Source organism: Catharus ustulatus, chromosome 10, assembly GCF_009819885.2.
Source record: "Catharus ustulatus isolate bCatUst1 chromosome 10, bCatUst1.pri.v2, whole genome shotgun sequence".
NCBI classification, from domain to species: Eukaryota; Metazoa; Chordata; class Aves; order Passeriformes; family Turdidae; genus Catharus; species Catharus ustulatus.
In genome coordinates this window covers 4,957,136-4,980,822 of record NC_046230.1, presented here as the reverse complement: position 1 = coordinate 4,980,822, position 23,687 = coordinate 4,957,136, and the positions used below count along the sequence as shown (strand labels likewise).

The window sequence follows — 23,687 nt, the reverse complement described above, 5'->3', positions numbered from 1 at the left end:
GACTCGGTTTGGTGGGCACCTGGTGTGGGAGCTCGCTGGGGTCCCTGCTGGGCATTTCCAGGGGCTCCGCTGCTTTCCCAGGACTCCTGGGGACAGACCCCCGCGGTGTCCCAGGAGAAGCAGGGACCGGTCCCTGTGTCTCCCCGCCCTCCATCTCCGTGATCCCGGTGCGGGATCCCCTGCCCGGCGCTCACCGAGCCGCTCTGGGCGCACGGCGGTGTTTTCTGCGCCTCGGCATCGCGCCCGCCTACTGCTGTCGCGACAACACCGCGATCGAACCACGACCGAATTGAACCGCGTCTGAACCGCACCGCGACCGAACCGCGACTGAACCGCACCGCGATCGAACCGCGACTGAACCGCACCGCGACAACACCGCGATCGAACCGCGTCCCAACGGAATCGCGACCGAACCGCGTCCCAACGGAATCGCGACCGAACGCGACCGCGGGGCTCGAGCCGTGGCTTCCAAGCGCGAGGCGCGGGTGGTGCTGCGGGGCTCGCCCGGTCCTCGAGCCCGAGCCTCGGGAACGGCCCGGCTCCCTGCTCCGGGCCCGCTGCTAAATGAATGTGTTGGAACCTTTTTGGGAGCTCAGGAACAGCTCGAGCCCACCCAGGCCGCCTAAAGTACCAAATTCACGGGGATGTGTAACACTGTCCTGATAAATTCCTGGCTAATCCTGGTGTCTCCTGGCTAATAAATACAGGTAGCAGCTTGAGCCAGGCGTGCACCCAAAGGCAGAGTTATCCCTCGAGCATCCAGCTGGAATAAAGTAATGCCTGATCCTTAATATGTCATCGGTGTTTTGCAGTTTTATTCCCAAATTTTGGTGACAAAAAGGGGTTTTAATGCTTTTCTTGTTGCTTCCCAGCTCCTCACTCCAAGCTGGTTCCAGCATTTTACACAGGAGCAAAAAGGATTTTTAAAGGAAAGCAGGGAGGGAAATGGGCAGATTAAAGAGCTCCGGGGCAGCTTTTCCACCAGAAGGTCCCGCAGGGACCCTAAGGGGTGGTGGGGTCTGTTTTAATTCAAACCCTCCTGGCTATGTTAGGAGTTTAATTTCCAGGCCTCGGGGAAGGAGGCTGAGCCGGGATGCAGAGCCCAGCAGAGGGCACGGCAGCCCCACGCAGGACCTGCCTGGAATCCCTTCCTCATCCTCCCGGCACAGGGGAAGGAGAGGCGTTTTAAGGCTGGCAAGTGATTTTTAACACCGGTGGTTGGGTTTTTGTGAGCGGGGGACCTGCCTGACTGTGTCCGTGGGGTGGCAGTGACCACAGCACATCCAAGCCCTGTAACCTGTACAGCTGGGAGGGTTTATCCCAGACAAAGGATAGCTAACATGGAGTTATGTGAGCTGATTCTCTTTTCCACGGTGTGGATATGCAGACCATCATAATCTCTGAAACATCAATAATCAAACACATGAATAAACTAAACTTTAATTAAAATAATGCCCCCAGACTGAGCGAACTTTCTTCTTGTATTGCTTTCTATGCAGCAAAAATTTCCCTTTTTTTTTTTTTTTTTTTTTTTAAACCCCAATAAACATAACTAGTCTCTGTGTTGTAACTCCTGCTCCTTCCCAGAGCAGTTTGACGTCGGCTGCGTTTCCCAATCCCTGCATTTTTGCAGCTGCTGGTTCCCCCCATGACTTCATCCTTATTCTGCCCCTGAGCATCTTGCTCAGAGCACTGACGTGTTGTGACTCAAAGTGATGATATTTGATGCACGCAAACCAAAATCCAGTTCCCGGCTAAACACACCTGGATCACATCTGTCCCATCTCTGACAACAGAGGGAAAGCAGAGAATGTCCAGAAATAATTATTGATTAGGGCTCATTATTTATGCATTGCTCAAAGCTTCCATGTGACAGCAGTGGGGTTCCAGTACCTGGTGTTACAAATTATTGGGGTGACAAAGTAATTCCACTGAGTAGTTAATGTGGGAAATGATGGGTGATTCTAGGCACACACGGGAATTTAGTGATATAAAGCCAAATAGGCTTAATCTGTCATTTCAATCCCTTTATTTTATGTGAGGGCAGGGTGCCAGGTGGAGCAGCTGTGCCTGCAGGGCAGGTGGTTAACCTGGATGGAGGGAGGGAAGGGGAAGGGAGGGATGGGAAGGTAAAAACCAGGAAGAAAAGGAAGTGATGGGAAGGCAAAGCAAGGGGTGGGAAGTGAAGGCATAGTAAGGGAAAACAAGGGAAGGGGAGGGATAGGAAGGAATGGCAAGGTAAGAGAGTGGAAACCAAGGGAAAGCAAGGCAGGGGGTGGGGAGGAATGGGAAGGGAAGTAAAGAAAAGCAAGGCAGGACGAGGGCAGCTGAAGCAGCCTGGGCAGGTCTCCCAACCCCGTTCTGAGGACAGGATGGGAAGTTCCACCTGCCCTGGTATTTCCCCACCTCCCACTCCCAGCCAGGAAATGAGCCCGTGGTGGGCAGAAGGTGCCCAGGATCAGCAGCCTAATGCCAGAGATCTCCTGGAAGAGCCCGAAGGCATCTCCACTCTGAACTTGGGAGACCTTGGGAATTCTGGTGGAAAGACTCCTCCAGCCTGCCCAGTGTCTGGGGTGGGTGACAGCAATGGCCCTCCTGACACCAGGTCTCCTGACCCCCACACTCCAGGGAGTTTATCCCTGACCCTCTACAGTGTGAGCAGGGATTGTCCTTGACCATTCCTTCCAGACCCACCCCTCTGTGTCACCAGCAGCTGCTGGACCCTCTGGTCCCTGGGTGGTGTGCAGTGCTTATCTCCCTTGGGGTGGCCTCTCCAGTGACTTCAGATGGGAGTTGCCAAGCTGGAAGCCTCAGAGAATTTGGAAAAGCCCTGGAAAGGGACGGTGCTGGATTCTGGGAAAGGGTTGCACACTCAAAACAGCCCTGGCAGTGTTCAGAGAACGCTGAAACCATCCACATTAAAGCCAATGTTTACTGGGACAAAACCAGCTCCTGAAGGCTGCATCTGTGTCCCAGCCATGAGCTGGCTCTTGGAAGGTCCTGGACTGGTGATGAGCAGGGGAAAGAGAGGAAGAGGAGGAGCACAAGGAACTGCTTGCAGGAATGATATGATGTGCTGAGATGCAAACCCTCAATCATCCCACATCTGCATCCCATGGAGCATCCCCACAGCTATGGGGAACTCTGGGAGAGCTTGGACTGCAGGAGGGGGGCTGGGGTGAGATTCTGGGGCAGGCAGCCTCTGAGCATGGGCTGCACTTTGGGATAAGGAACAGGTTGCCTGGGGAACTTGTGGCTGCCCCATCTCTGGAAGTGTCCAAGGCCAGGTTGGATGGGGCTTGGAGCAACCTGGGAGACTGGAAGGTGTCTCTGCCCATGGCAAGGGGTGGAACTGGATGAGCTTTAAGATCCCTTCCAACCCCAACCATTCCATGATTCTGTGATCTCAAGGGGCTTCCCTTTAACTCTCACTTTCACCAGGTGATTTGTTTCCCTATCAGTCTCTGCTCTTCCAGAAACCATCCCTGAGTGCAAACCAGAGCATCCTGCTGGGACAAGCTGCTGGCAGCTGGATTTGGAGCAGAAGTGGACAAACCATGTGTAACAGGTGAGGTCCAGTTCCACTCTCTGTGCTCTGGTTTGCAGAAAGATGAGACAGGAGCCTTGATACAGCCCCCAGCCCTTCCAGAGGGAGGGTATTTCCAGCTCACAGCAATTTCAGAGCCCTCTTGCTTTCTGACCTGCAGGAACAGGACACCAGTCTCCAGAAGAGACTGTCCAGAGCCCCATCCATCTTGGCCTTGGACACTTCCAGGGATAGCAGTTCCCTCCTGCCTTTCATGTAAAATCCATAAACCAAAATGTCACTGTCAGGCAGCAAAGTTGTGGCTTCTCCTGGGCTGGGACATGGGACTGGAGAGGATGGGAGTGTTCCTGCTCTCTCCAGAGCCTTCAGGGCAGGATGGGAGCTGACAGGTATGACCACAGCTCACCTCTGAGGCCGGGGCTCTCGGGGCTGCAGCTGGAGCAGAGGCTCTCTCTGCTCCCCTGGGCTGGGATTCAGCACTCCATTGATTCACAGCGACCCTGCCTGACTCACCCAGGAGCGGGGCTGAGCCTTTCCAAAGGAAAACTCGCATTAAGCTCTGCCACAAGGCTCTGGCGACCATATGGAGCTGGGAGAGGGGTGGGGGCCAGCCCTGACCTTTATTGTAGGGAGGGCAGTGCCACTGACCCCTCTCCCTGCCCCCCGGGGTGGCTGTTCCCAGGCCGCTCAGGTTGTTCCTCGCTGCTAAAGAAGACAATTAAATCCTTGAGCCCAGGTTTTAGTGTTTCCATGTGCAGCCAAGTATCTTAATCTGGGCTGTTTGGGGAATTTTTATCCCGTGGATCCCTTGGTATGCCTGGAATGTTTGCTTTTCCTACTGTGTGCGTGTGTTTGAGGCACTCCTGTAAAAACAAGAGCTTCCTGCCTGCCTTGTAAATCTTTCCTTGATTGGCAGAGTGGCCTTTGGTGATTAATCAAGGGGCACACGGAGCTGACACCCTCCAGGAGCTCGCTCCTTGCAAATCCCCACACGGAGGTGGGGGAACGGGGAAGGGACCCCGGGAGCTGGCTGCTCTCCAGAGCCCAGCGGTGACATTGGTTTTCGGTAAGAGCCTGGGAGAGGAAGGACTCAACGGAAATTCCAGAGAGCTAAGGAAATGCTCCAGAGGGCCGGGACTTGGGAGGCATTTTCTATTGTATCATCGGGATAGAACACGCGGCAGCGCTCGGAGGGATTCGCCCGGCGGCCAAGCAAACCTTCCCACCTTGGCTGGGGATTTATCCCAACCAAACCTTCCCACCTTGGCTGGGCTGGGAAAGGGGAGATTTATCCCAAATAAACCTTCCCACCTTGGCTGGGGATTTATCCCAACCAAACCTTCCACCTTGGCTGGGGATTTATCCCAACCAAACCTTCCCACCTTGGCTGGGAGATTTATCCCAACCAAACCTTCCCACCTTGGCTGGGGATTTATCCCAGCCAAACCTTCCCACCTTGGCTGGCAGATTTATCCCAAGCAAACCTTCCCACCTTGGCTGGGGATTTATCCCAACCAAACCTTCCCACCTTGGCTGGGCTGGGAAAGGGGAGATTTATCCCAGCCAAACCTTCACACCTTGGCTGGGAGATTTATCCCAACCAAACCTTCCCACCTTGGCTGGAAGATTTGTCCCAGCCAAAACTTCCCAACTCGGCAGGGAATTGAGAGATTTATCCCAACCAAACCTTTACACCTTGGCTGGGAAGGAGGAGATTTATCCCAAATAAACCTTCCCACCTTGGCTGGGTTGGGAAAGGGGAGATTTATCCCAAATAAACTTTCCCACCTTGGCTGGGAATTGGGAGATTTATCCCAGCCAAACCTTCCTACCTTGGCTGGGCTGGGAAAGGGGAGATTTATCCCAGCCAAACCTTCCCACCTTGGCTGGGAGATTTATCCCAAATTAACCTTCCCACCTTGACTGGGAGATTTATCCCAACCAATCTTCCCACCTTGGCTGGGCTGGGAGATTTGTCCCAGCCAAAACTTCCCAACTCAGCAGGGAATTGAGAGATTTATCCCAAATAAACCTTCCCACCTTGGCTGGGAATTGGGAGATTTGTCCCAACCAAAGCGTCTCAGCTCGGCAGGGAAGTGAGAGATTTATCCCAAATAAACCTTCCCACTTTGGCTGGGAGATTTATCCCAACCAAACCTTCCCACCTTGGCTGGGCTGGGAAAGGGGAGACTTATCCCAAATAAACTTTCCCACCTTGGCTGGGCTGGGAAGAGGGAGGTTCACCCCATGCATGAATAACGTTTTCTCCAGGAGATGGACAGGATTGGGGACAATGCAGAGAAGAACCACCCTGTGTTCTTCATGTTCCCATTGGAGGCTTCCAGGTGTCACAGGCTCTGCCTGGATGTGGCACAGGGGTTCCAAGTCAGCTCTAACCTCTGGAACAGCAAAACCAGCTCCAGCAGCTTGGCCAAAGGGCTCTAACCTGTCCCAACCAACACAGCTACTGCTGTTCTGACCCTGAGCTTGCCTGGAGCTGGCTGTGGGGTGCTGAACTGGTGTTGTGCTGTGCAGGCCACATGTGGGCCTGTCCCCATGTCCCCACGATCCCAGAAGGGTTTCAGCTTGGGAAAAAAGCTGGCAGAGCTGCAGGCTGCCAGCCCTAGGGCCAGCCCCAAAATTGTGGCTGTAAGCAAGGAGACCTTCAGTGTGGGAGCCTGGTGGAAACTTGCCATGGGAGAGGTCAGTACTCAGCATTTGGGAGGAAATTGTGAGATATAGCAGGAAGTTTTTTACAATGAGGGTGTTAAAACATTGGCATGGGCTGTCCAGAGAAGCTGTGGCTGCCCCATCCCTGGAAGTGTTGCAGGCCAGGCTGGACAGGGCTTGGAGCAACCTGGGACTGTGGGAGGTGAACTTGTCCATGGCAGAATTGGATTGGATGACCCTTAGAGGTCCCTTCCAACCCAAACCGTTCTGTGATTTTCATGTTCTGGTCTTCTCACTTTTTTCCTTGGCTTTTGCCCACTGCTAGAGGCAGGATCTGTGTGCCAGGACAGGGCCAGGGTGAGGAGCTCCAGGAGCAGAGCACTGTGAGCAGGCAGCCAGGGAGGGTCTGTGTGTCTGTCCCAGGTGAGCGAGGGAGGAGGGACAGGTGGGAAGGAGCAGGGGAGCACTCAGGACACACAGGAGCACTCAGGAGGACACACAGGAGCACTCAGGAGCACCCAGGACACACAGGAGCACTCAGGAGGACACACAGGAGCATTCAGGACATGCATGCTGGCTGCTTCCTGGATCACAGGAAGATTACCCTTCCAACCCAAGCCATTCTGTGATTCTGTGAAAGAGCACGGCATCAACAGCTCAAAAACTCATGGTAAGAGGGTCAGGGATATTTTCCAGGCATTTTGTGTCCCCAGGCAATGGACTCTGTAGCCATCCAGCCCTGTTAGCTGTGACCATCACGGTGACAACCCCACTGCCAGGGTGCCAGGGGATGTTCAGTGCCATCAAGGTCCCCTCCACGCCTGGCAAGTTGTTCCCTTGTGTTCTCACCACCACACAGCTCCCAGCATGGCTCTGGCGTCCAGCTGGCAATGACCCCAGAGGTGACACAGAGCTGCTCTGTCCCACTCTGTCCCACTCTGTCCCACTCGTGGCCACCTCTGATTCATTACCACAGTGTCTGGAAGGCCCCAGCACTGGCAGCAGCCCGAGGGAGCAGGCAGCAGGTGGGTGAAGCAGCAGGACAGTGACAATTCCTGCTGCCTTTGGGATCCTGGATGATGAACGACCCCTGCCTGATGCTGCCCTTCCCCTTTCTTGTGTCACTCAGCCCATCCCTGCACTGGGGACAAGCTGCCTTTAAAGTGTCATCGCTGGAATGAGCAGCCCTTTTGTCTCTCCTCAGCCTCTCCTCGGGCAGGGTTGCTCCCCCAGCAAGTTCTCACTTATTCTGTGTTTGGCAGCACGAGGCTGAGCTGAGTTTGCCCTGGCTGCAGCCCTGTCATGTTCTCCTCACAGCCAGGAAGGTGTGGGATTCCCCAGGGATTCAGGTGTGTCTGGTGTCCCCCTGCCCTTCTGGGTTCTGCCCACTCCTTTTGCAAGATCTGCTCCCCCACGGTCCTGGGGAGGGGGCACAGACCCATCCATCCACCTGGATGTGCTCCAGAGTCCAGTGGGCAAACGTGGTCAGTGAGGAGGTGCTGCTGGTGCCACCTGCCTGTGACACTTGCCCTGTGTCTCTGTGTCACCCCACGTCCCCACCGAGCTCTGGGGCAGGGGGTGGAGCCCCCCTTCTCCCAGAGCCATGGGAGGTTCCCTGCCAGGTGGGCAGGAAATCACACCCAGCACTTTGAATTTCTCAGGAAAAAGAGAAAATTCCTCAAAGGTGGCAAAACAACAGTGAGGGGCTTTGCTATGGAAATGCAGAGCTGGGTCCCCTGGGGCTGGTGGCTCTGGGATCTCGCTGGGCTCCACCTTTGTCCCTGTTCACATCTCGGTGGCAGTTCCCTGGACTGGGTCCCACTGGTGCTGGCAGGTTATGAACAAGCCCCTCGCAGGAAACAGGGAAATAAAAGAAAGCAGAAAAGAACAATTTAACATCCAGGAATGGAAATGACTCAGGGAGATTAAAATGCAGGGAAGATGAGAAAGAGGAGGGTCCTGGCCCTGTTTTCAGCCACATTTTTCCCCTCTCAGAATTCCTAAGAAGGGGCTGTGTGAAGTTGCCTGTGGCATCACCTCCCTGGGTGTTTGATGGATGAAGAACTGTGGCAGAAGTATGGGATCTATAGATCCATATGGGATCTATAGATGAGCTGTAGGAGAGGAGAGAACCCAGGAAAAGGTGGGAGCAGGAGCACTCCACATTTCTGTGATCCTTACCTGGAGCAGATCCAGCATCCCCCTGCAACAAGGGGAATCCCAGGGGTCTGGCTCTGGGGCAGACACCTCAGGCATGGAGCTGGCTGTCCCCAGAGCGATGGGACAGCTGGGAATGGTGCTGGATTCATGTCTTGGGGATGTCTCCATCAGCCTCTTTCAGATAGGATCAGTCCTGGTGCCCTCATTGCTCCAGCTGTGTCCCCCCCAAGACTGTCAGTGTTTTCCCCCGGGTGGAGAGGGATCCTTCCATTCCTTCCTCCACTGAGGAAGAGCCATATCAGCCACCAGCAGCAACAGGAGTGAGTGGATTTGGCACAGGAGCATCCCAATCCCACCCATGCCCTCCCCAGCCACATTGAGGCATGTTCCCTGTTGGAGTTTTAGGAATGGAATTCACCCTGGTGCACAGCAGGACACACATTCCCAGGGGATGGGGGGGGATCAGACCTGGGGCACCCCAAAATGATGCAGATTTCAGAGAGAGGGCAGGGAAGATGAGCTGGTCCCAGGCCTGGCAGCTTGAGGGGGTATCTCAGGAGGATAGGATCCCTCTGGGCAGGATGCTGGGAGCAGGGGGCAGGGCTGGGCTGGTGCCTTGGCTCCCTGCCCGTGGGGATGCAGCTCCCGGCACTGGCAAGCAGCACTTGTGCAATTCCTTGAACTCCATCTCTCCTTCCCACCTGGCTGCACTCTGAATGCAGAGCTCGGGACAGAAGCAGGTACCTGGAGGAATCTTTATCAGGAAGATTGCAATGGAGGGGTTTGAGGGGTTCAGCATGGCCACGGGGCAGTGTCACTGCTCACGGGACGCTGTCACCACTGTCACCATCACCCTGGCAGATGTGCTGAGGCTGCAGAGCTCCTCTGCATCCCAGGCACCTTCCTCTGCCCACAATGCCCCAGTTTTCCAGGCTCAGCACGGCTGAGGGCTGAGGCATTTTGGGAGCCTGAAGACAGCCGAGGTGATCTCATCCCACGAGTATTTTCTTGGCTCCCTCTCCTCGCTCCAACGCCTCGGCGATAAGGCTGGGCTGAGGTCAGTGGGAGGGTTTGGCATTGTGGAGCCATGTGTCACCCCACGGAGCCTGGGACACGCTACCTGCGCTGCTCTGGCTCCAGCCAGGTCCCCCAGTCCCTGCCCCATCCCCCAGGATGCTCCACCTGGGAAGAGGGTCCGTGCAGGCAGCCAAAGGTGCCCCCAGCACGCCCACAGGTCTAGCTGCTGTTTCACCTTCTCCTGGGGAAAACGAAAAGGTTGAGGCTTTTCTCACCTCCAGCATTAGAAAGAAGGAGAGGAAACTCTTCAGATCACTTTCCAAAGGGGTGTTATCAACCCAGGAGGGGTTTCCTGCTGCCAGAAATAGAGTGGTGTTAAATGGGAAGGGAAGCAGGGTGACACAGCCATAGATAAGGCTGGGGGGACGAGCCAGGAGAGGAACCCTGGCTGCTGGGGGAGCTGGGCTGGCTCCCTTGGAGCTCCAGTGGGGGCTCCATCCACCTGGGAAAGAGCAGGGCAGGGCCACAGCTGGGTCCTGTCAGAGATGCTGCTGCTGGGCTTGGTGTACTGGAGTGGTGCATCAATCATCCATCCATCCATCCATGCCTCATCCATCCATCCCTCATCCATCCATCCATCCATCCATCCATAGAATTACAGACTGATTTGGGTTAAAAAGGACCTTAAAGCTCATTTTGTTCCACCTTCTGCCTGGGGCAGGGATGTCTTCCAATAGACCAGGTTGCTCCAAGCCCTGTCCAACCTGTCCTGTCCATCCATCCATCCATCCATCCATCCATCCATCCATCCATCCATCCATCCATCCCCCGCTGTGGTGCTGGGCATGGCCCAGTGTTTCCAGACTCTGCATGTGCCTGGGGACACAGGACAAGTGCTGTGCTCTCATCTCCTCCCCAAACAAAGCTTTACCCTCACTGGAGTTTCAGGGTTAGTGCCAATTCCCACATTTCAACCTTCATCTGTGAGGATTTGACTTGTCACTGGGAAAACTGGGCTGGAAAACCTGTTTCTTGAGTTTCCAGGTCCTCCTCTTCCTCCAAGCACTGACTCCATCTCCCTGCATTTTCTTTCCATGCTCTCCTGCCTTTGAGCCTGGTTGGAAATGATGGAGATTGAATTTTTCCCCCATTTTTTGGGAGATAACCCAGAGGTAGCAAGCTGTGCTTGCACCCTGGGTGCCCCAGGGGTGATACCAGAAAAACAAGGAGACAAGGCTGGAGACCCCCAAGTCCCTCCCCAGCTCAGCCTCTTGGCTCTGTGCCAGTCGGAAGATGCCGAGTTCCCTCAAAAGAATGGGAGCTTAATGTCCCGGAGCTAATAAGCAATTTTCCCCTGCACCTGCCTCTCCCCGCCGCCTCCCCTCTGGCCATCTGCTGTCTCGGGGCCTCTGGACTCTGCACCGACAGCCTGGGGCACCCGGGGCTGACACAGGGCTGGTGTTTCACTGCTTTGGGCTGGGGGTGCTCAGTGTCCCCCCCAGAGACGAGCCGGGGGGTTTAAAGGGGGGGTTTGGCTTCCTCCATCCCTGTGTCCCCCCAGGGAGGTGGTGGCAGAGCCCAAAAGGGGAAACTGAGACTGGGAGAGCAGCAGGGAACAGCCAAAGGTGCCGATTACTGCATCCACGGGGAGCTGGCATCCCCAGCCAGGGGGATGTGAGGGGGATGTGGGGATGGAGGACACAAGGAGCTGATGCAAGAGGGAGGAATGCAAGGAGAGGGATGTGAAGAGGGGATGCAAGGAGGGGGAAGGTGAGGAGGGGGATGCGAGATGGGGGATGCAAGAAGTGGGATGTGAAATACGAAGAGGGGGACATGAGGAGGGGGATGTGAGGAGGGGGGATGTGAGGAGGAAGACACGAGGAGGAATGCGAGATGGGGAATGAGAGGATGGGGGTGGGAGGGGGGATGTGAAGAGGGGGATGTGAGGAGGATGTAAGCAGAGGGACACGAGGAAGGGGGATGCGAGGTCGGAGAATGCGAGGCGGGGGGTTGCGAAGAGGGGGAATGTAAGGAGGGGGGGCCCGCGGGGGCAGAGCAGATGGGGCCGGCAGGCTGGGGGTTGCCCCGGCCCCGCAGACAAAGGCTGGGGCAGATTTACGGCCCGGGACAGCTGGCGGGCAGAGCCACCCCCCCGGCCGCAGCTGCCGCTCCCGCTCCCGGCCGCGCTCCTGCGCTGGCGGCGGCCCCGGGGCGGAGCGGGGCGGGACCGGCCCCACATTCCGGGCATAGCAAAGCCCGGCCCGGCCCCCGCGGCCCCGGGACGCTCAGAGCCGCCACAGCACCGCTCCGCTCCGCCATGCCCCGGTGAGTTCTGCCGTCGGGACCCCCCGGCACCGGGAACTCCCCGGCACCGGGACCCCCCAGCACCGGGAATCCCCCGGTACTGACCCCCCCCACAATCCCTGAGCACAGGGAACTCCCGAGCACTGGGACGCCCCCGACCGGCACCGAGACCCCCCCGGCACGGGGATGCCCCTCGGGGAAAGGGCGCTCCCCCGGTACTGGGAACCCCCCAGCAGGGATCGGGACCTCCCTCGGTACCGGGACCCCCCTGGACCGAGATTCTCCCGGCCGGGACAGGGACACCCCCCTGGGACTGGGACTCTTGGACCAGCAAAGAACCCCCCCGGCCCAGGGAAGCCCCCAGCCGGGACTGGGATCCCTCCCGGGAAAAGAACGCCCCCCGGAACCGAGACCCTTCTCCCTGGGGCCAGGACTCGGTTCCTCTCGGGGAGAAGACCCTCTCCCATGCCGAATCAACCCCCAGGGACTGGGAACCCTCCCGGGAGCTTCCCAACCGGCCCGGAACATCCTCACGGCACCTAGAGCCCCCCCACCCCCGGAAAAATCCCGGGACCTTCACCGGGACTGGGACACCTCTGCAAGTCCAGGGTGCCAGGGATGGGATGGGGGAATCCCATCCATCTCCCGGTGGCTCTGTGCCGTGGGGCCGCTCCATCCCCCACTCCCGGGCCAGTGCCAGCCGCAGGTACCAGCCCCAGGTGCCAGCCCCTGCCTCGGGAGCTCTGAGAGCGCCGGGGCTCGGCCACCCCACTGCCGCCACGGGCTCCCATCCCTGCGGCACGTCCCGGCCGCATTCCTGGCAAACAAGCCCGTGTCCATCAGGATCCGCACCGTCCTGCCCCGACTGCTTCCCAACAGCCCCGTTTCCCCTCTCGCAGGTGTCTCGGCGTGGCCAGGCGCTGTTGAGGTTCCCCGGGACGCCCTTCCAGGGTGGAAACGTGGCTCTGCCGCCGGCACGGACGGACATGAGGACGGCGGAGGACTCGAACGGGACGGTGCTGCACCGGCTGATCCAGGAGCAGCTGCGCTATGGGAATCTCACGGAGAACCGCACTCTGCTGGCCATCCAGCAGCAAGCCCTGCGCGGCGGCGGGGCCGGCAGCCCCCGCTCCTCGCTGGAGAGCCTCAGCCCGGAGGAGAGCCAGATGGTGCAGCAATCCACGCGGCAGGAGCCGCAGGGCCAGGAGCATCACTCCGACCACATCTACCTGGAGAACAGCGTCTATCGGCTGTGCCCGCCCAAGGGCGAGGAGCTCCCCACCTACGAGGAGGCTAAAGCGCACTCGCAGCTGCTCGCCTCGCAGCGGGCAGCGGCCGGCGCGGGGCTCCGGGCTGAGCCCGCCCCACGCGGGGCCGACAGCGGGGCCCGGCGCCCCGACGAGGGGCTCAAGGACCTGAAGCACGGCCACGTGCGGTCGCTGAGCGAGCGGCTCATGCGGATGTCGCTGGAGAGGAACGGGGCCAAAGCGCAGAGCCCCATCAGCGCTTCGCACAGCTTCCCGCAGCTCTCCCGGCAGCTCGTCCCCCTGCGCGGGCAGCAGCACCCCGAGGGCACGGAGCCGCGGGGACCGCCCCCGGAGTATCCCTATGTCATCCCCAACCAGGATGCTTACCTGGCTGAACCCCGACCCTGCTCCCGGGACGGTCCTGGATTTCAGCATCCTGACATCAGGTAAACTGGGCTCTGCTTTTGGATGCCTCCCAGGAATGTTCAGGATGGATGCTATGGAATCTTGCAGGATGTGAAGGGCAGTGGGGGCCCAGAGCAGCTGCTCCTGTCCTCGCTGGCTCAGAGGCCATGGGGGTCTGCTGGGAGCCCCCCACTCTGCTGCTCTCCCAGTTCCCCCAGCAGGGCTGGGCTTTTCCAACCAGTGATGAAAATCCCATTCCCACAGCAGACCCTGCCCCCTCCCCACACACCAGGAGGAATCTGGGGTTAACTTAGGGGATAATCTAGGAGCTGGAAGCAGCCCAGGAAACAGCTAAATGTGGAATAGGTATGGGGCAGGGTGGAAGACAAATATGCTCCCTGTTCCACAGAAACCCATGCCATAATCCTGAGTTGGGAATGTCCATGTAACTTGGAATTGCTGCTGAGCAGAGCCTGGGCTGGTGCCAGGTGGTCTGTGGTCCCTTTGGCAGCTCAGTGCCTCTGGCAAAGCCCCAGCATGACTGTGAGATGGACATCTGGGGCTCCAGGCATTGCCTGGAATAAGGAGGACTGGAAACAACTTCTTCCAGTGTGGAAAATCATGGGAAGAAAGGAATTGGTTGCTCAGTGGAAGGACACACTGCTCCCAGCCCTGCTGATCTATCCAGGCAGAGAGCGATAGCATCTGCAGCAGGAAAACCTTCTCCTTGCAGGGAACAAAGAGGGGAAGGGGAGCTGCGAGGAAGATGTAGTTATTCTTCCTCACTCCTATATCATCCCGCAGGAATGCAGGCCCTTGGCGGGCAGCCCGCGGGGGAGCGCGGCGGGGCCGGGCCGTGCACAGCCACCCTGCTCAGGGCATTCCAGGCGGGATGCTGAGGGGGGATGCTGGAGCAGTGGCACCAGGGGCAGCCAGGCTGGCCTGGATCATAGTTTGGCAGTGAGGAGCCCAGAAAATAAGGAAAATGTGAGCTTCCAAGGTGCATCCTGACCCAGGCTGCCTGCAGCACTCCCAGGAACAGAGGGGCCTGGGGGGTTGGGAGCCCATCCAGACCCACTGGCCAGGCCCTGGAGGGGTCAGGTCAAGGCACGCCTGCAAGATGGGATTTGTGGTTAGAGACCAAGCGCTTCCCAGCTCTAAAAAGCAGGATAGACACTTCCACCTCCTTTGAGGAGGCGCTAGCACGTGCTCGATGGGATGCTGGAGTTGCGGCCAACCCTGCCAAACCTTGACCCCCTCTCTGGCTCCCTGCAGGGTGCTGCCCTCCCCGGTGCCAGCCGCGTTCCTGCCGCTGTGTCCGGGGGCTCTGGGCCCGGCTGGCGTGGAGGCGCTGGTGAGTGCCCAGGCGGTGTCAGCCGGCAGCCGCCTGGCCCGGGCAGACGCCGTCCTGCGGGAGAACGAGCGGCTCCAGCGGGAGAACGAGAAGCTGCGGCGGGAGCTGGAGAGCTGTGCCGAGAAGGCGAGCCGCATCCAGAAGGTGAGGGAATGGTGGCATCCCCGTGTCCCTCCTGCCTGGGGGGGGATGCTCGAGCAGCTGCTGTGAAAATTCAGCCCCTCTAGTGATTTAATCCCTTCTCCTCGCTCCGGCGGCTCGTTCCCCTCAGAGCAGCTGCGGCGCGGCAGCCGGGACTGGGGAGAAGGAGCCCATTCTCCAGTGACCCTGTCCCTCCGCCTGTCCCCCCATCCCAGCCGCCACAGAAAGCTCTTTGTGTGCCCGTGTACAAGGGGTGGCTGTTCCCCGTGGCTGGGCCAAAATATGTGGAGAGACTCTTCCCTAAGAAAAAAAGACTGAAAAAATCAGGTTTCCTCCCCCAAAACGTGTGCTGGGGGTGAGCTCGGGGTGCACTGAGCTCCTGCAGCAGCTCAGGTTGGGCTGAGCACCCCAGCTGAGCTTTGACCGGCATCTCCCTTTCCTTTCCTCATTCCATGGATGTCTAACCCTGGCTTGTCCCTTCCTCCACCCCAGCTGGAGAGCGAGATCCAGCGCATCTCGGAGGATTACGAAAACCTCGTCAAGGCGTCTTCCAAGCGGGAAGCCTTGGAGAAAGCCATGAGGAACAAGAGAGATTGTGAGATGCGACGGCTCCAGGATTTCAACCGAGACCTGAAAGGTGAGGGACCCTCTGCGTCCCCATCCCTGTGGGTGCTCTGTGTCCCCCAGCTGTTTCCATGGGAAACCAGGCTTTTCCCACTTCCTCCAGCCAAAATCTTGTGTTTAAATCTTAATTGGGTTTGATTGTTTTGGACCAGAGCGGCTGGAATCGGCGAACAAGCAGCTGGCCAGCAAGACCCAGGAAAACCAGGAGAGCAACCAGGGCAGCGTGGCCAAACTCCTGGCACAGAGTAAGTCCCGGGGGACACTCATCCTTGCCCGTGGGAGTTGGGCTGGAGGAGGAGGCGGGTGTCGGGCGGCAGCTCTCGCCCTTCCCCAGGGAGGATGGAGCAGCTCTTGGCGCTGGACTCGAGCCATTAATCCCGGCGGCCGGCCGGCGGCGTGACCCGCATTCCCCACATTCCTGCCGCAGCGCCGGCTCTTCCAGCACCGAGCCCGCACTCCCGCCCCACGCCAGCCCGGCCGTTCTCTCCCGCCTCCCTCCTGCACTTCGCAGCCATGCCAGACTGGGCTTTTTTTGGGGAAAATGAACTTAAATTTTAGCAGAGAGAGATGTTAGTGTTAGTAGGAAGAATTGCATCCCCTTCCCCTAAAGTGGCTGGATTCACACCAGGCAGATTTCACTCTTGCCGAGCTAAAATTTAAGCTGGAGTGTGGCACGCAGAGGCTTTTGGCCATCTGCCCAAGTGGCTGGAATGCCCCTGACCCCCATTTGACAAAAGACCTTGACGAAGAGGTGTCGCGAAGCAAAGAATCCCCGCTGGGCTTCATGGGCCAGCCTTAGGGAAGCCAAAAGCCTGAGATTTGTGGGGTTCCTTCGCAGGCTACGAGCACCAGCAGGAGAAGGAGAAGCTGGAGCGGGAGGTGTCCCTGCTGCGCAGCGCCAACGAGGACCAGCGGCGGCGGGCAGAGCTGCTGGAGCAGGCGCTGGGCAGCGCCCAGGCGCGGGCGGCCAAGGCAGAGGCCGAGCTCCGCAAGAAGCGAGCCTACGTGGAGAAGGTGGAGAGGCTGCAGGCAGCCCTGGGGCAGCTCCAGGCCGCCTGCGAGAAGCGGGAGCAGCTGGAGCTGCGACTCCGCACCCGCCTGGAGCAGGAGCTGAAGATGCTGCGGGCTCAGCAGGTGGGTGCTGGCGAGCCACGGGGGCTCCGGCGGGGGCTGCGCCCTCCCGGCTGCTCCTGGTTCTCACCGCGGCGTTGTTTTGGCTGCTGCAGAGGCAGGCGGGCACCGCAAGCGGGGGGACGCCGGAGCTGAGCGCCCACACGCTGTCGGAGCAGCTGCGGGAGCGGGAGGAGAAGATCCTGGCGCTGGAGGCTGACATGACCAAGTGGGAGCAGAAGTACCTGGAGGAGTGCACCATGCGCCAGTTCGCCATGGACGCCGCGGCCACGGCGGCCGCCCAGCGCGACACCACCCTCATCAGCCACTCCCCACGGCACTCCCCCAACAGCAGCTTCAACGAGGACCTTCTCCTGGCCAGCCACAAGCACCAGGAGATGGAGAACAGGTAGTGCCACCTTGCCAGGGGCATTTGGCTTCCAGCAAATTTTTCTGGGCAGTGTCTGGATCCTCCTCTCCCCATCTGGCTCCTCTTCCAGTTTCTGCCTTTCCTCCTCTCCAGGTTAAAAGCCCTTCATGCCCAAATCTTGGAGAAGGATGCTGTCATCAAAGTCCTGCAGCAGCGCTCGCGGAGGGACCCCAGCAAAGCCCTCCAGGGCTCCCTGAGGCCAGCCAAGTCCGTGCCCTCCATCTTCGCTGCCTCCGCCGCCCCAAGCTGGCCAGGGGCTGGCCAGAGTGACCGGGCCTCCGAGGGCAGCTCCCGTGGCAGCACAGGTAAACAGGGACACCTGCCCACTCCCTGCCTCACTGCTTGCAATTTCCCCCTGTGGTTTGGAGTTAGAGAGCTTGGGGAGCAGTGATTCCTCCAGGACCAGGCAGCAATCACAGAATCCCAGAATGGTTTGGGTTGGAAGGGAGCTTTGAGCTCATCTTGTTCCACTCTGCCATGGGCAGGGACACCTTCCACTAGACCAGGTTGCTTCAAACCCCGTCCAACCTGGCCTTGAAAACTTGAATCCCTTTCCTTGAATCCCTAACAGGCAAAGCCACCACTGAAGGGCCAGCAGTGTGCAGCACCCTTCCCTTGCCATCCCACTCGAAGCACGGCAGCAAGGACGGCAGCACGCAGACGGACGGAGCGGCCGGGAGCAGCGGGCAGGGCGAGGGCACCGCCGTGCTGGGTGAGTCCCCCTGCATGGTATGGGGCAGGGAGGTGGGGTACCCCAGAACATGGGCTTAGCATCCCTGGGATGGGCTTTGCACAAGCATCAGCCATTTTTAAGGCGTTTTTAAGGCTCCAGTTGAATTATGTGGGTGCAAATCCCTGTAAATCCCTTCTTTCTCTGCAGAGAGCTCAGCCACTGCCAGAGCCCCAGAGCTGTCGGACATGGTGGAGATCCTGATTTAAGGCCACCCAGCGCTGCACGGTGGCCCTTGCACCCTTCCTGCCAGCATGTCGGGATGGAGAAGCCTCTGGGAAGGAGGGACTGAGCCGGGAGCTCAGCGGTGTCCCCTCGGCCGCTCTCAGCAGTGACTCTGGGTGTGGCAGGGTCATTGTCCCCCTCGGTGCCACACGGGTCCCGGCTGCGCAGGGCGCGCTGGAGCCCAGGGACTCCGCGGTGGCTCCATCCCCATCCCGGCTCCATCCCAGCTCCCACCTCTGGGTCCTGGCCATCTGCACCCTCCCAGGTGCTTGGCTTCTGACTGGAAAATCCCTCTCTGATGCCCGAACTGTCCCCTCAAGCTGAATTCTCTGCACGAGGGCAGAGCTGGGAGGGATCCCTGTGGCTCCCATGGACCACCTGCAGCCACGTGGCCAAGCCAAGCACTGGGAGCACCAAACTTCCATCACCTGCATCCTGGTTTTCATCACCAGGGCTTTGTGATGGGGTGACAGTGAAACAAAAATGACAATGGAGGGGATGAAAGGTGCAGGAAAAGCGGAGGTGAAAGGCTCTGAGGATGCTGATGGATGTGCCTCCCTTCTCCTGGCTGCATCCCCTGGCTACTGGCAGCTGGCTTCTGCCCGTAGCCAGCGCCAACATCCCGCCCCTCAGAGCTTCCCATCCTTGCCCTTCATGTAAATATATATATTTTTCTTTATTTCTTCCCCCTTTCAACGTGTGCATTTGCTGGCCAACTGCATTTTTTATTTTTCTCTCCCCAGACACGTAAAAAATGCGTTCGGTTCTCGTGCATTGTTTACAAAATAGAAAGAAACAAAAAATTATGAAAGAGGAAAAAAAACCCCAAACCCCATGACTTAATATATTTTATATTAATATTGGTATTTCTTTTTAAGTATTTTTTTTCGTGCTGTGAACTTTTTTTTCCTGCCAAAGACGACAAGTTCTCGTTTGTGCGTTTTAAGTTATCTTTAAGTATTTAAACATAAACCTGGCTGTTTCGTTACGCCGCCCTATACCGAGATTGCTGTAGCATTCCACTTGGTATAACAATATTTTAATAAAAAAACCCAAATATCAGTCCATGGACTCTTTCTTGCCATGCAATGAGGAGAGATGGAGGTGCCACCAGGGGAAGTAGTGGCCCCCTGGTTCACACGTCCTTCCCAGAGATTTAGGGGGCATGGGAGAGGGGAAAAATGCTCAACAGCATTTCTGCATTCCCCAAAATCCCATTGGGGATCCTTCATCTTCATGGGGGAAAAGGAGTTGCCTGAAAGTGTTGATGTAATTTCCTTCCTGCTCTGGCATTCCTGCATCCCTTGGTTTCTGCATCCTTGTGACCCTGCATCTCTGTGTCCTCAATCCTTGCACCCTGCTGTCCTTGCTCTCTGCATCCCATAACTGCATCCTGATGGGATCCTCCTCCTGTTCCTCACAAAACCCCTTCCTCTCCTGACTCCCTGATGTCCTCCAGCTTGGGTCTGGTCCCCAAGCTCTCCTTGGCTTTGTGAGCCATCTCCAAACCCTTCCCACTCTGCCTGGCTCCTTCATCTTCTGGAAGACCAGAAGTTTTCCAGGGGTTGGACTTTTATCTTCAGATAACTGTGGTGTTAGTGCTTCCCAGGGAACATCTCCAGCCAGGCCAAGGCTTTCCCTTTGTGCCACCCCTTGGCATTAACTGGGAGCTCATCTTTGCTATCCCACTGCCTCTGGGGACCAGGAGCTCTTGTGCTCTGCAATGGGGTTTAGCTTGGATTATGTGGAACAATGCCATCAGAAACCAGTTTTGCTGCCAGCTCTTCCATAGAATCATGGAATCATTTAGCTTGGAAAAGAACTTTAAGATCATCAAGTCTGACTGTTAACCCAGCACTGCCAAAGCCACCACTAAACCATGTCCCCAAGGGCCACATCTGCTTGGTTTTCAACACTTCCAAGGATGGTGATTCCATCCCTTCCCCAGGCAGGACACCTTAGGACTCCATTGAGGATCGCTGGTCACAGTGGGACAGCTGAACCCCAGCTGAGCCCCAGCCTTCCCACTCAGGAATCTGGAAGAGGTATGGCTAAAAAAATTAAAAATTATGTATTTTTACATCTGTGGGACCCGTCTCTCTCCCTGAGGAGCAGCTTGGGGAGACTTGGAACAATGAGAAGCTTGGAGCTGGGATCCTCATTGCATCTATGGCATCTCCTGGGTGTTGCAAGCAAGGAAATCTGCTCTGCCCATGCAGAAGGCTGAAGAGGACCCTGAAACAGGCCCAGGGATGGGAAGAACAGGGTGCATGCTCACAAGGAGCTGCTGGGGTTGGGAATATGTCTGGGTGATCCTGGCAGCCTCCAGCCAGGGCTGTACCTGCCCTGCTTCCCCCAGCTCCTGGTGCTCCAGAGGCCGGGAAGGCCGGCAGCATTCCTGGCATACCGCAGCTCTCACACCCCACGCTTTATTTACCCAAATCCGGATGCAGAGTGGCCTGGCTGCAGGTCTGGCTGTTTGCAGGGAGCTTTTTGGGACCAAGGATTCAGGGAATGGGCTCCTCTTGAGAGCTTTGCCCATTGATTCTCACCCCCAGGACTCTCAGTCTTTTCTGGCAGACAGGAAAAAGTACAAAGCCCACCTGTGGATCCAGGAATTGGGCTGCAGGGAGAGGATTCCTAAATCCAGCAGGTCCCAGCTCCTCCTGCCACACTTTTCATGGAGCCATGTGCTTTGGTAGGGATGCTGTTCAGCCAAAGCACCATCCCAAAGGAACTGCACAGCTTGGCCATGGAAGCTGCTCTGGGGGTGTGTTACCACCTGCTCTGTCCTCATGGCATTTCCGTCTGCCCTTCCCACACTGTCTCCCTGGATTTCACCATCAGCATTGCCTGGACCCACTGTCCTTTATCCCATGTCCCTGTCATGGCTGAAATACCACCTGGGAGCCAAACCTCCTGCTCCCACCCCTGTGCCCTCTGAATCCTTGAGTCCCTGCATCCCTGTGTCCTTTTCTGTGTCCTTGATCTCTACATCCTTGTATTCCTGCATTCCTAATCCCCAGTTCTCACACCCCTAGGACACTGGGCTCCCATTCCCTGGAAGGGGTGCTGGAGATGCCTGCAGAGCTGCTGGCTGGGCTGGCACCTGGATGTGACTCCTCCCATGGGCTGCACATCCACATCCCTGCAGCCATGGGAAAGGGCCAGCAGGATCTGCTCCAAGTGCCAGCAGTGTCACCTTGGTGGCTTTGGGTGGGTGCCCTGTCCCGGGGCAGCAGCTCTTGTGGGTGACAGGGAGATGGCTCTGCTGCTCCAGGGTGTCTGGGGAGTTCTGGTCCCTCTGTGGTCACAGTGGGCTGGGACAAGGCCAGGGATCTCCTTGGGGTTCCCTGGCTGATCACCAAGCCCCATTCCCAGTCAGGAACACCTCATTCCCTTGGTGCCACAGCACAGCAGCCTCTCTGCAGCTTTGGCTCCTGCTTTTCCTCATTTCTCTTTGAGAATATTGGAACTTGGTCCCTGGAGCATCCATGAATTTTGCCATGGCTCCTCCTCACCTCCTTGTACATCCCCACTCCTTTTCCACTTGCTGAGTGAGGCAAGACAAGCTCATCACACTCTCCATATGGAAAACTGTTTGAAAAACCAAAAAACCCTCATGGGAATTTGGGAGGAAGGGAATTTCCCCCCCCCCACACTTCCAAATAATCCCGATTCTCATGAAGGAAGTCTGGCAAGGCTGTGGGCCAGCCCTGCAGCCGCTTCCCAGCAAACCAGTCAGGCAAACCGGGCGCTTTCTCTCGCCTCAAGTCCCGGCTTGCTCGTCGGACTGGCAGGAATGAGGCTCTCCCCGCTGGTCCTGCTGAGCCTTTCCCTTCCCCCTCCCTCCCTCCTACATCCCACCCTTTTCCCCCAAGCCTCCAGGCTCCTCTCTGTGTCCAGAGCTTGTTGGGGGGTGCCCCCCGGGCTTTCTTCTGCCAGGGGGTCAACGCTCCCTTCCCGAATTCCTTTCGTCGGGGTTTGCATTCCATTGCAGAATGAGCCACCCCAAGGTGTCCCCTCCCTTCAGAACATCAGCATGTCTTGAGTTTTGCATTCCCATGACCCTGCACCTCCTGTCTTCGATCCCTGAATCGCTGTGTCCTCAGTCCTTGTGTGCCCGTGCCCCACGCCACTGCGAGGGGATGGCTGGAGGTGCCTGCTGGGCATCTGGGATGGGATGGGATGGGATGGGATGGCAAGATGGGGGTTCTTATTTAGGGGTTGGCCAAGACACCCCCCGGGATGCTCCATCCACTCAGCCTTGGAGCATGTTCCAGCTTGGGAGCTCCGTCCCCGTCCTCCCCAGCCCCAGGGCCACCTGAAGCCCTTCCTGCAGGACCCTTGGGGAGGGGTGGGGACTGTCCAGGTGTCCCAGTGGGGCTGCCCAGCTCCTGCTCGCACAGCCGGGATCACCAGCCGGGCTTTGCTGGGCTCAGCAGAAGCGGTCGGACCCGCGGTGCGAGCGCGGCGAATTCCTCATTCCTCTTCCCTGCGCTGTGCTGCCTGCCTGCCATCTTTGCATGCAAACAGTAAACAGGCTGTTATTATCCTGGATGCTTTGAATAACTGTGGCTATTTTTTCTCTTCCCAGTATTCTAAAAAGGCAAAAAATTCCCTGCGGTTTCTGAGTCAACTTTTTTTTTCCCCTCGCTCTCTTTTCTTTCCTTCCCACCACCTCTGTGACCTTGAAAAACCAGGCGGATGAGCTCCCTGGCTGTGTCTGCTCCGCCTGCCGCTCCCGCTGTTCCCCGTGCTCGGAATTCGGGGCTGAGCCCGGTGGTGGCGCGGCACTGGTGGGCAGGACCCGCCTTGGGCATCTTACTCATCTCCTCCCCTGGATGAGGAGCTAGGGATGCTCCAGGAGGTGTTAGGGACGCCAGAGGAGGCTGGGGATGCTGGAGCAGCTGGGGATTCTGGAGGTGCTGGGGATTCTGGAGGAGCTGGGGATGCTGGAGGAGCTGGGGATTCTGGAGGTGCTGGGGATTCTGGAGAAGGCTGGGGATTCTGGAGGAGCTGGGGATTCTGGTGACACTGGGAATTCTGGAGGTGCTGGGGATTTTGGAGGAGCTGGGGATGCTGGAGGTGCTGGGGATTCTGGTGACACTGGGAATTCTGGAGGTGCTGGGGATTCTGGTGACACTGGGAATTCTGGAGGAGCTGGGGATTCTGGTGACACTGGGAATTCTGGAGGTGCTGGGGATTCTGGTGACACTGGGAATTCTGGTGACACTGGGAATTCTGGAGGTGCTGGGGATGCTGGAGGAGCTGGGGATATTGGAGGGACCCAGGATGCTCGAGGCGCTGGGGATGCTGGAAGTGCTCGGGATGCCCGAAGAGGTTTGGGATGTTCAAAGATGCTGGAATCCTTGCAGTTCTGGGGATCATTGCTGGGGATGCTGGAGGTTCTGGGGATGCTGAAGGCCCTGGGGGTGCAGCTCACACGGACATTTGGGGCAGGGACATGGGATGCTGCCTGTGCTACTCGCTTTGTGTCCCCAAGAGCTGGAAGGAATGATGTGGGATGATGTGGGCAGCTGGGAATTGAGGGACATGAGAACAGCCAGGTATTCCCTGGTTCCTTCCACAGCTCCTCTGACAGCTCTGAGACTCCTTCCTTCCCTTTGCTGCCTCCTCATCCTTCCTTGGAAAGCAGGGAAGGGAAGTTCCAGGAAAGAAAAGAAAGGGAAAGGAGCATCCTGCTAGATCTGATGGGGTTT

General features: G+C 57.8%; 1 protein-coding gene across 2 annotated transcripts; it reads left to right on the top strand.

The window, feature by feature from the left end:
• Window positions 1–11,662: 11,662 nt before the first annotated feature.
• AMOTL2 (angiomotin like 2) lies at window positions 11,663–19,026 on the top strand. Of its 2 annotated transcripts, none has more exons than XM_033069308.1 (10): window positions 11,663–11,719; window positions 12,598–13,391; window positions 14,626–14,848; window positions 15,338–15,482; window positions 15,622–15,714; window positions 16,308–16,603; window positions 16,696–16,988; window positions 17,103–17,314; window positions 17,581–17,721; window positions 17,890–19,026. In XM_033069308.1, exons 2-10 carry the CDS (start codon window positions 12,685–12,687, stop codon window positions 17,946–17,948), a joined length of 2,169 nt encoding a protein of 722 aa, XP_032925199.1. In that variant the 5' UTR covers window positions 11,663–11,719; window positions 12,598–12,684; the 3' UTR covers window positions 17,949–19,026. The 2 variants fall into 2 exon arrangements, with proteins under 2 accessions (XP_032925199.1, XP_032925197.1); XM_033069306.1 differs by having other exon boundaries at window positions 17,578–17,721.
• The last annotated feature ends 4,661 nt before the right edge of the window (window positions 19,027–23,687 follow it).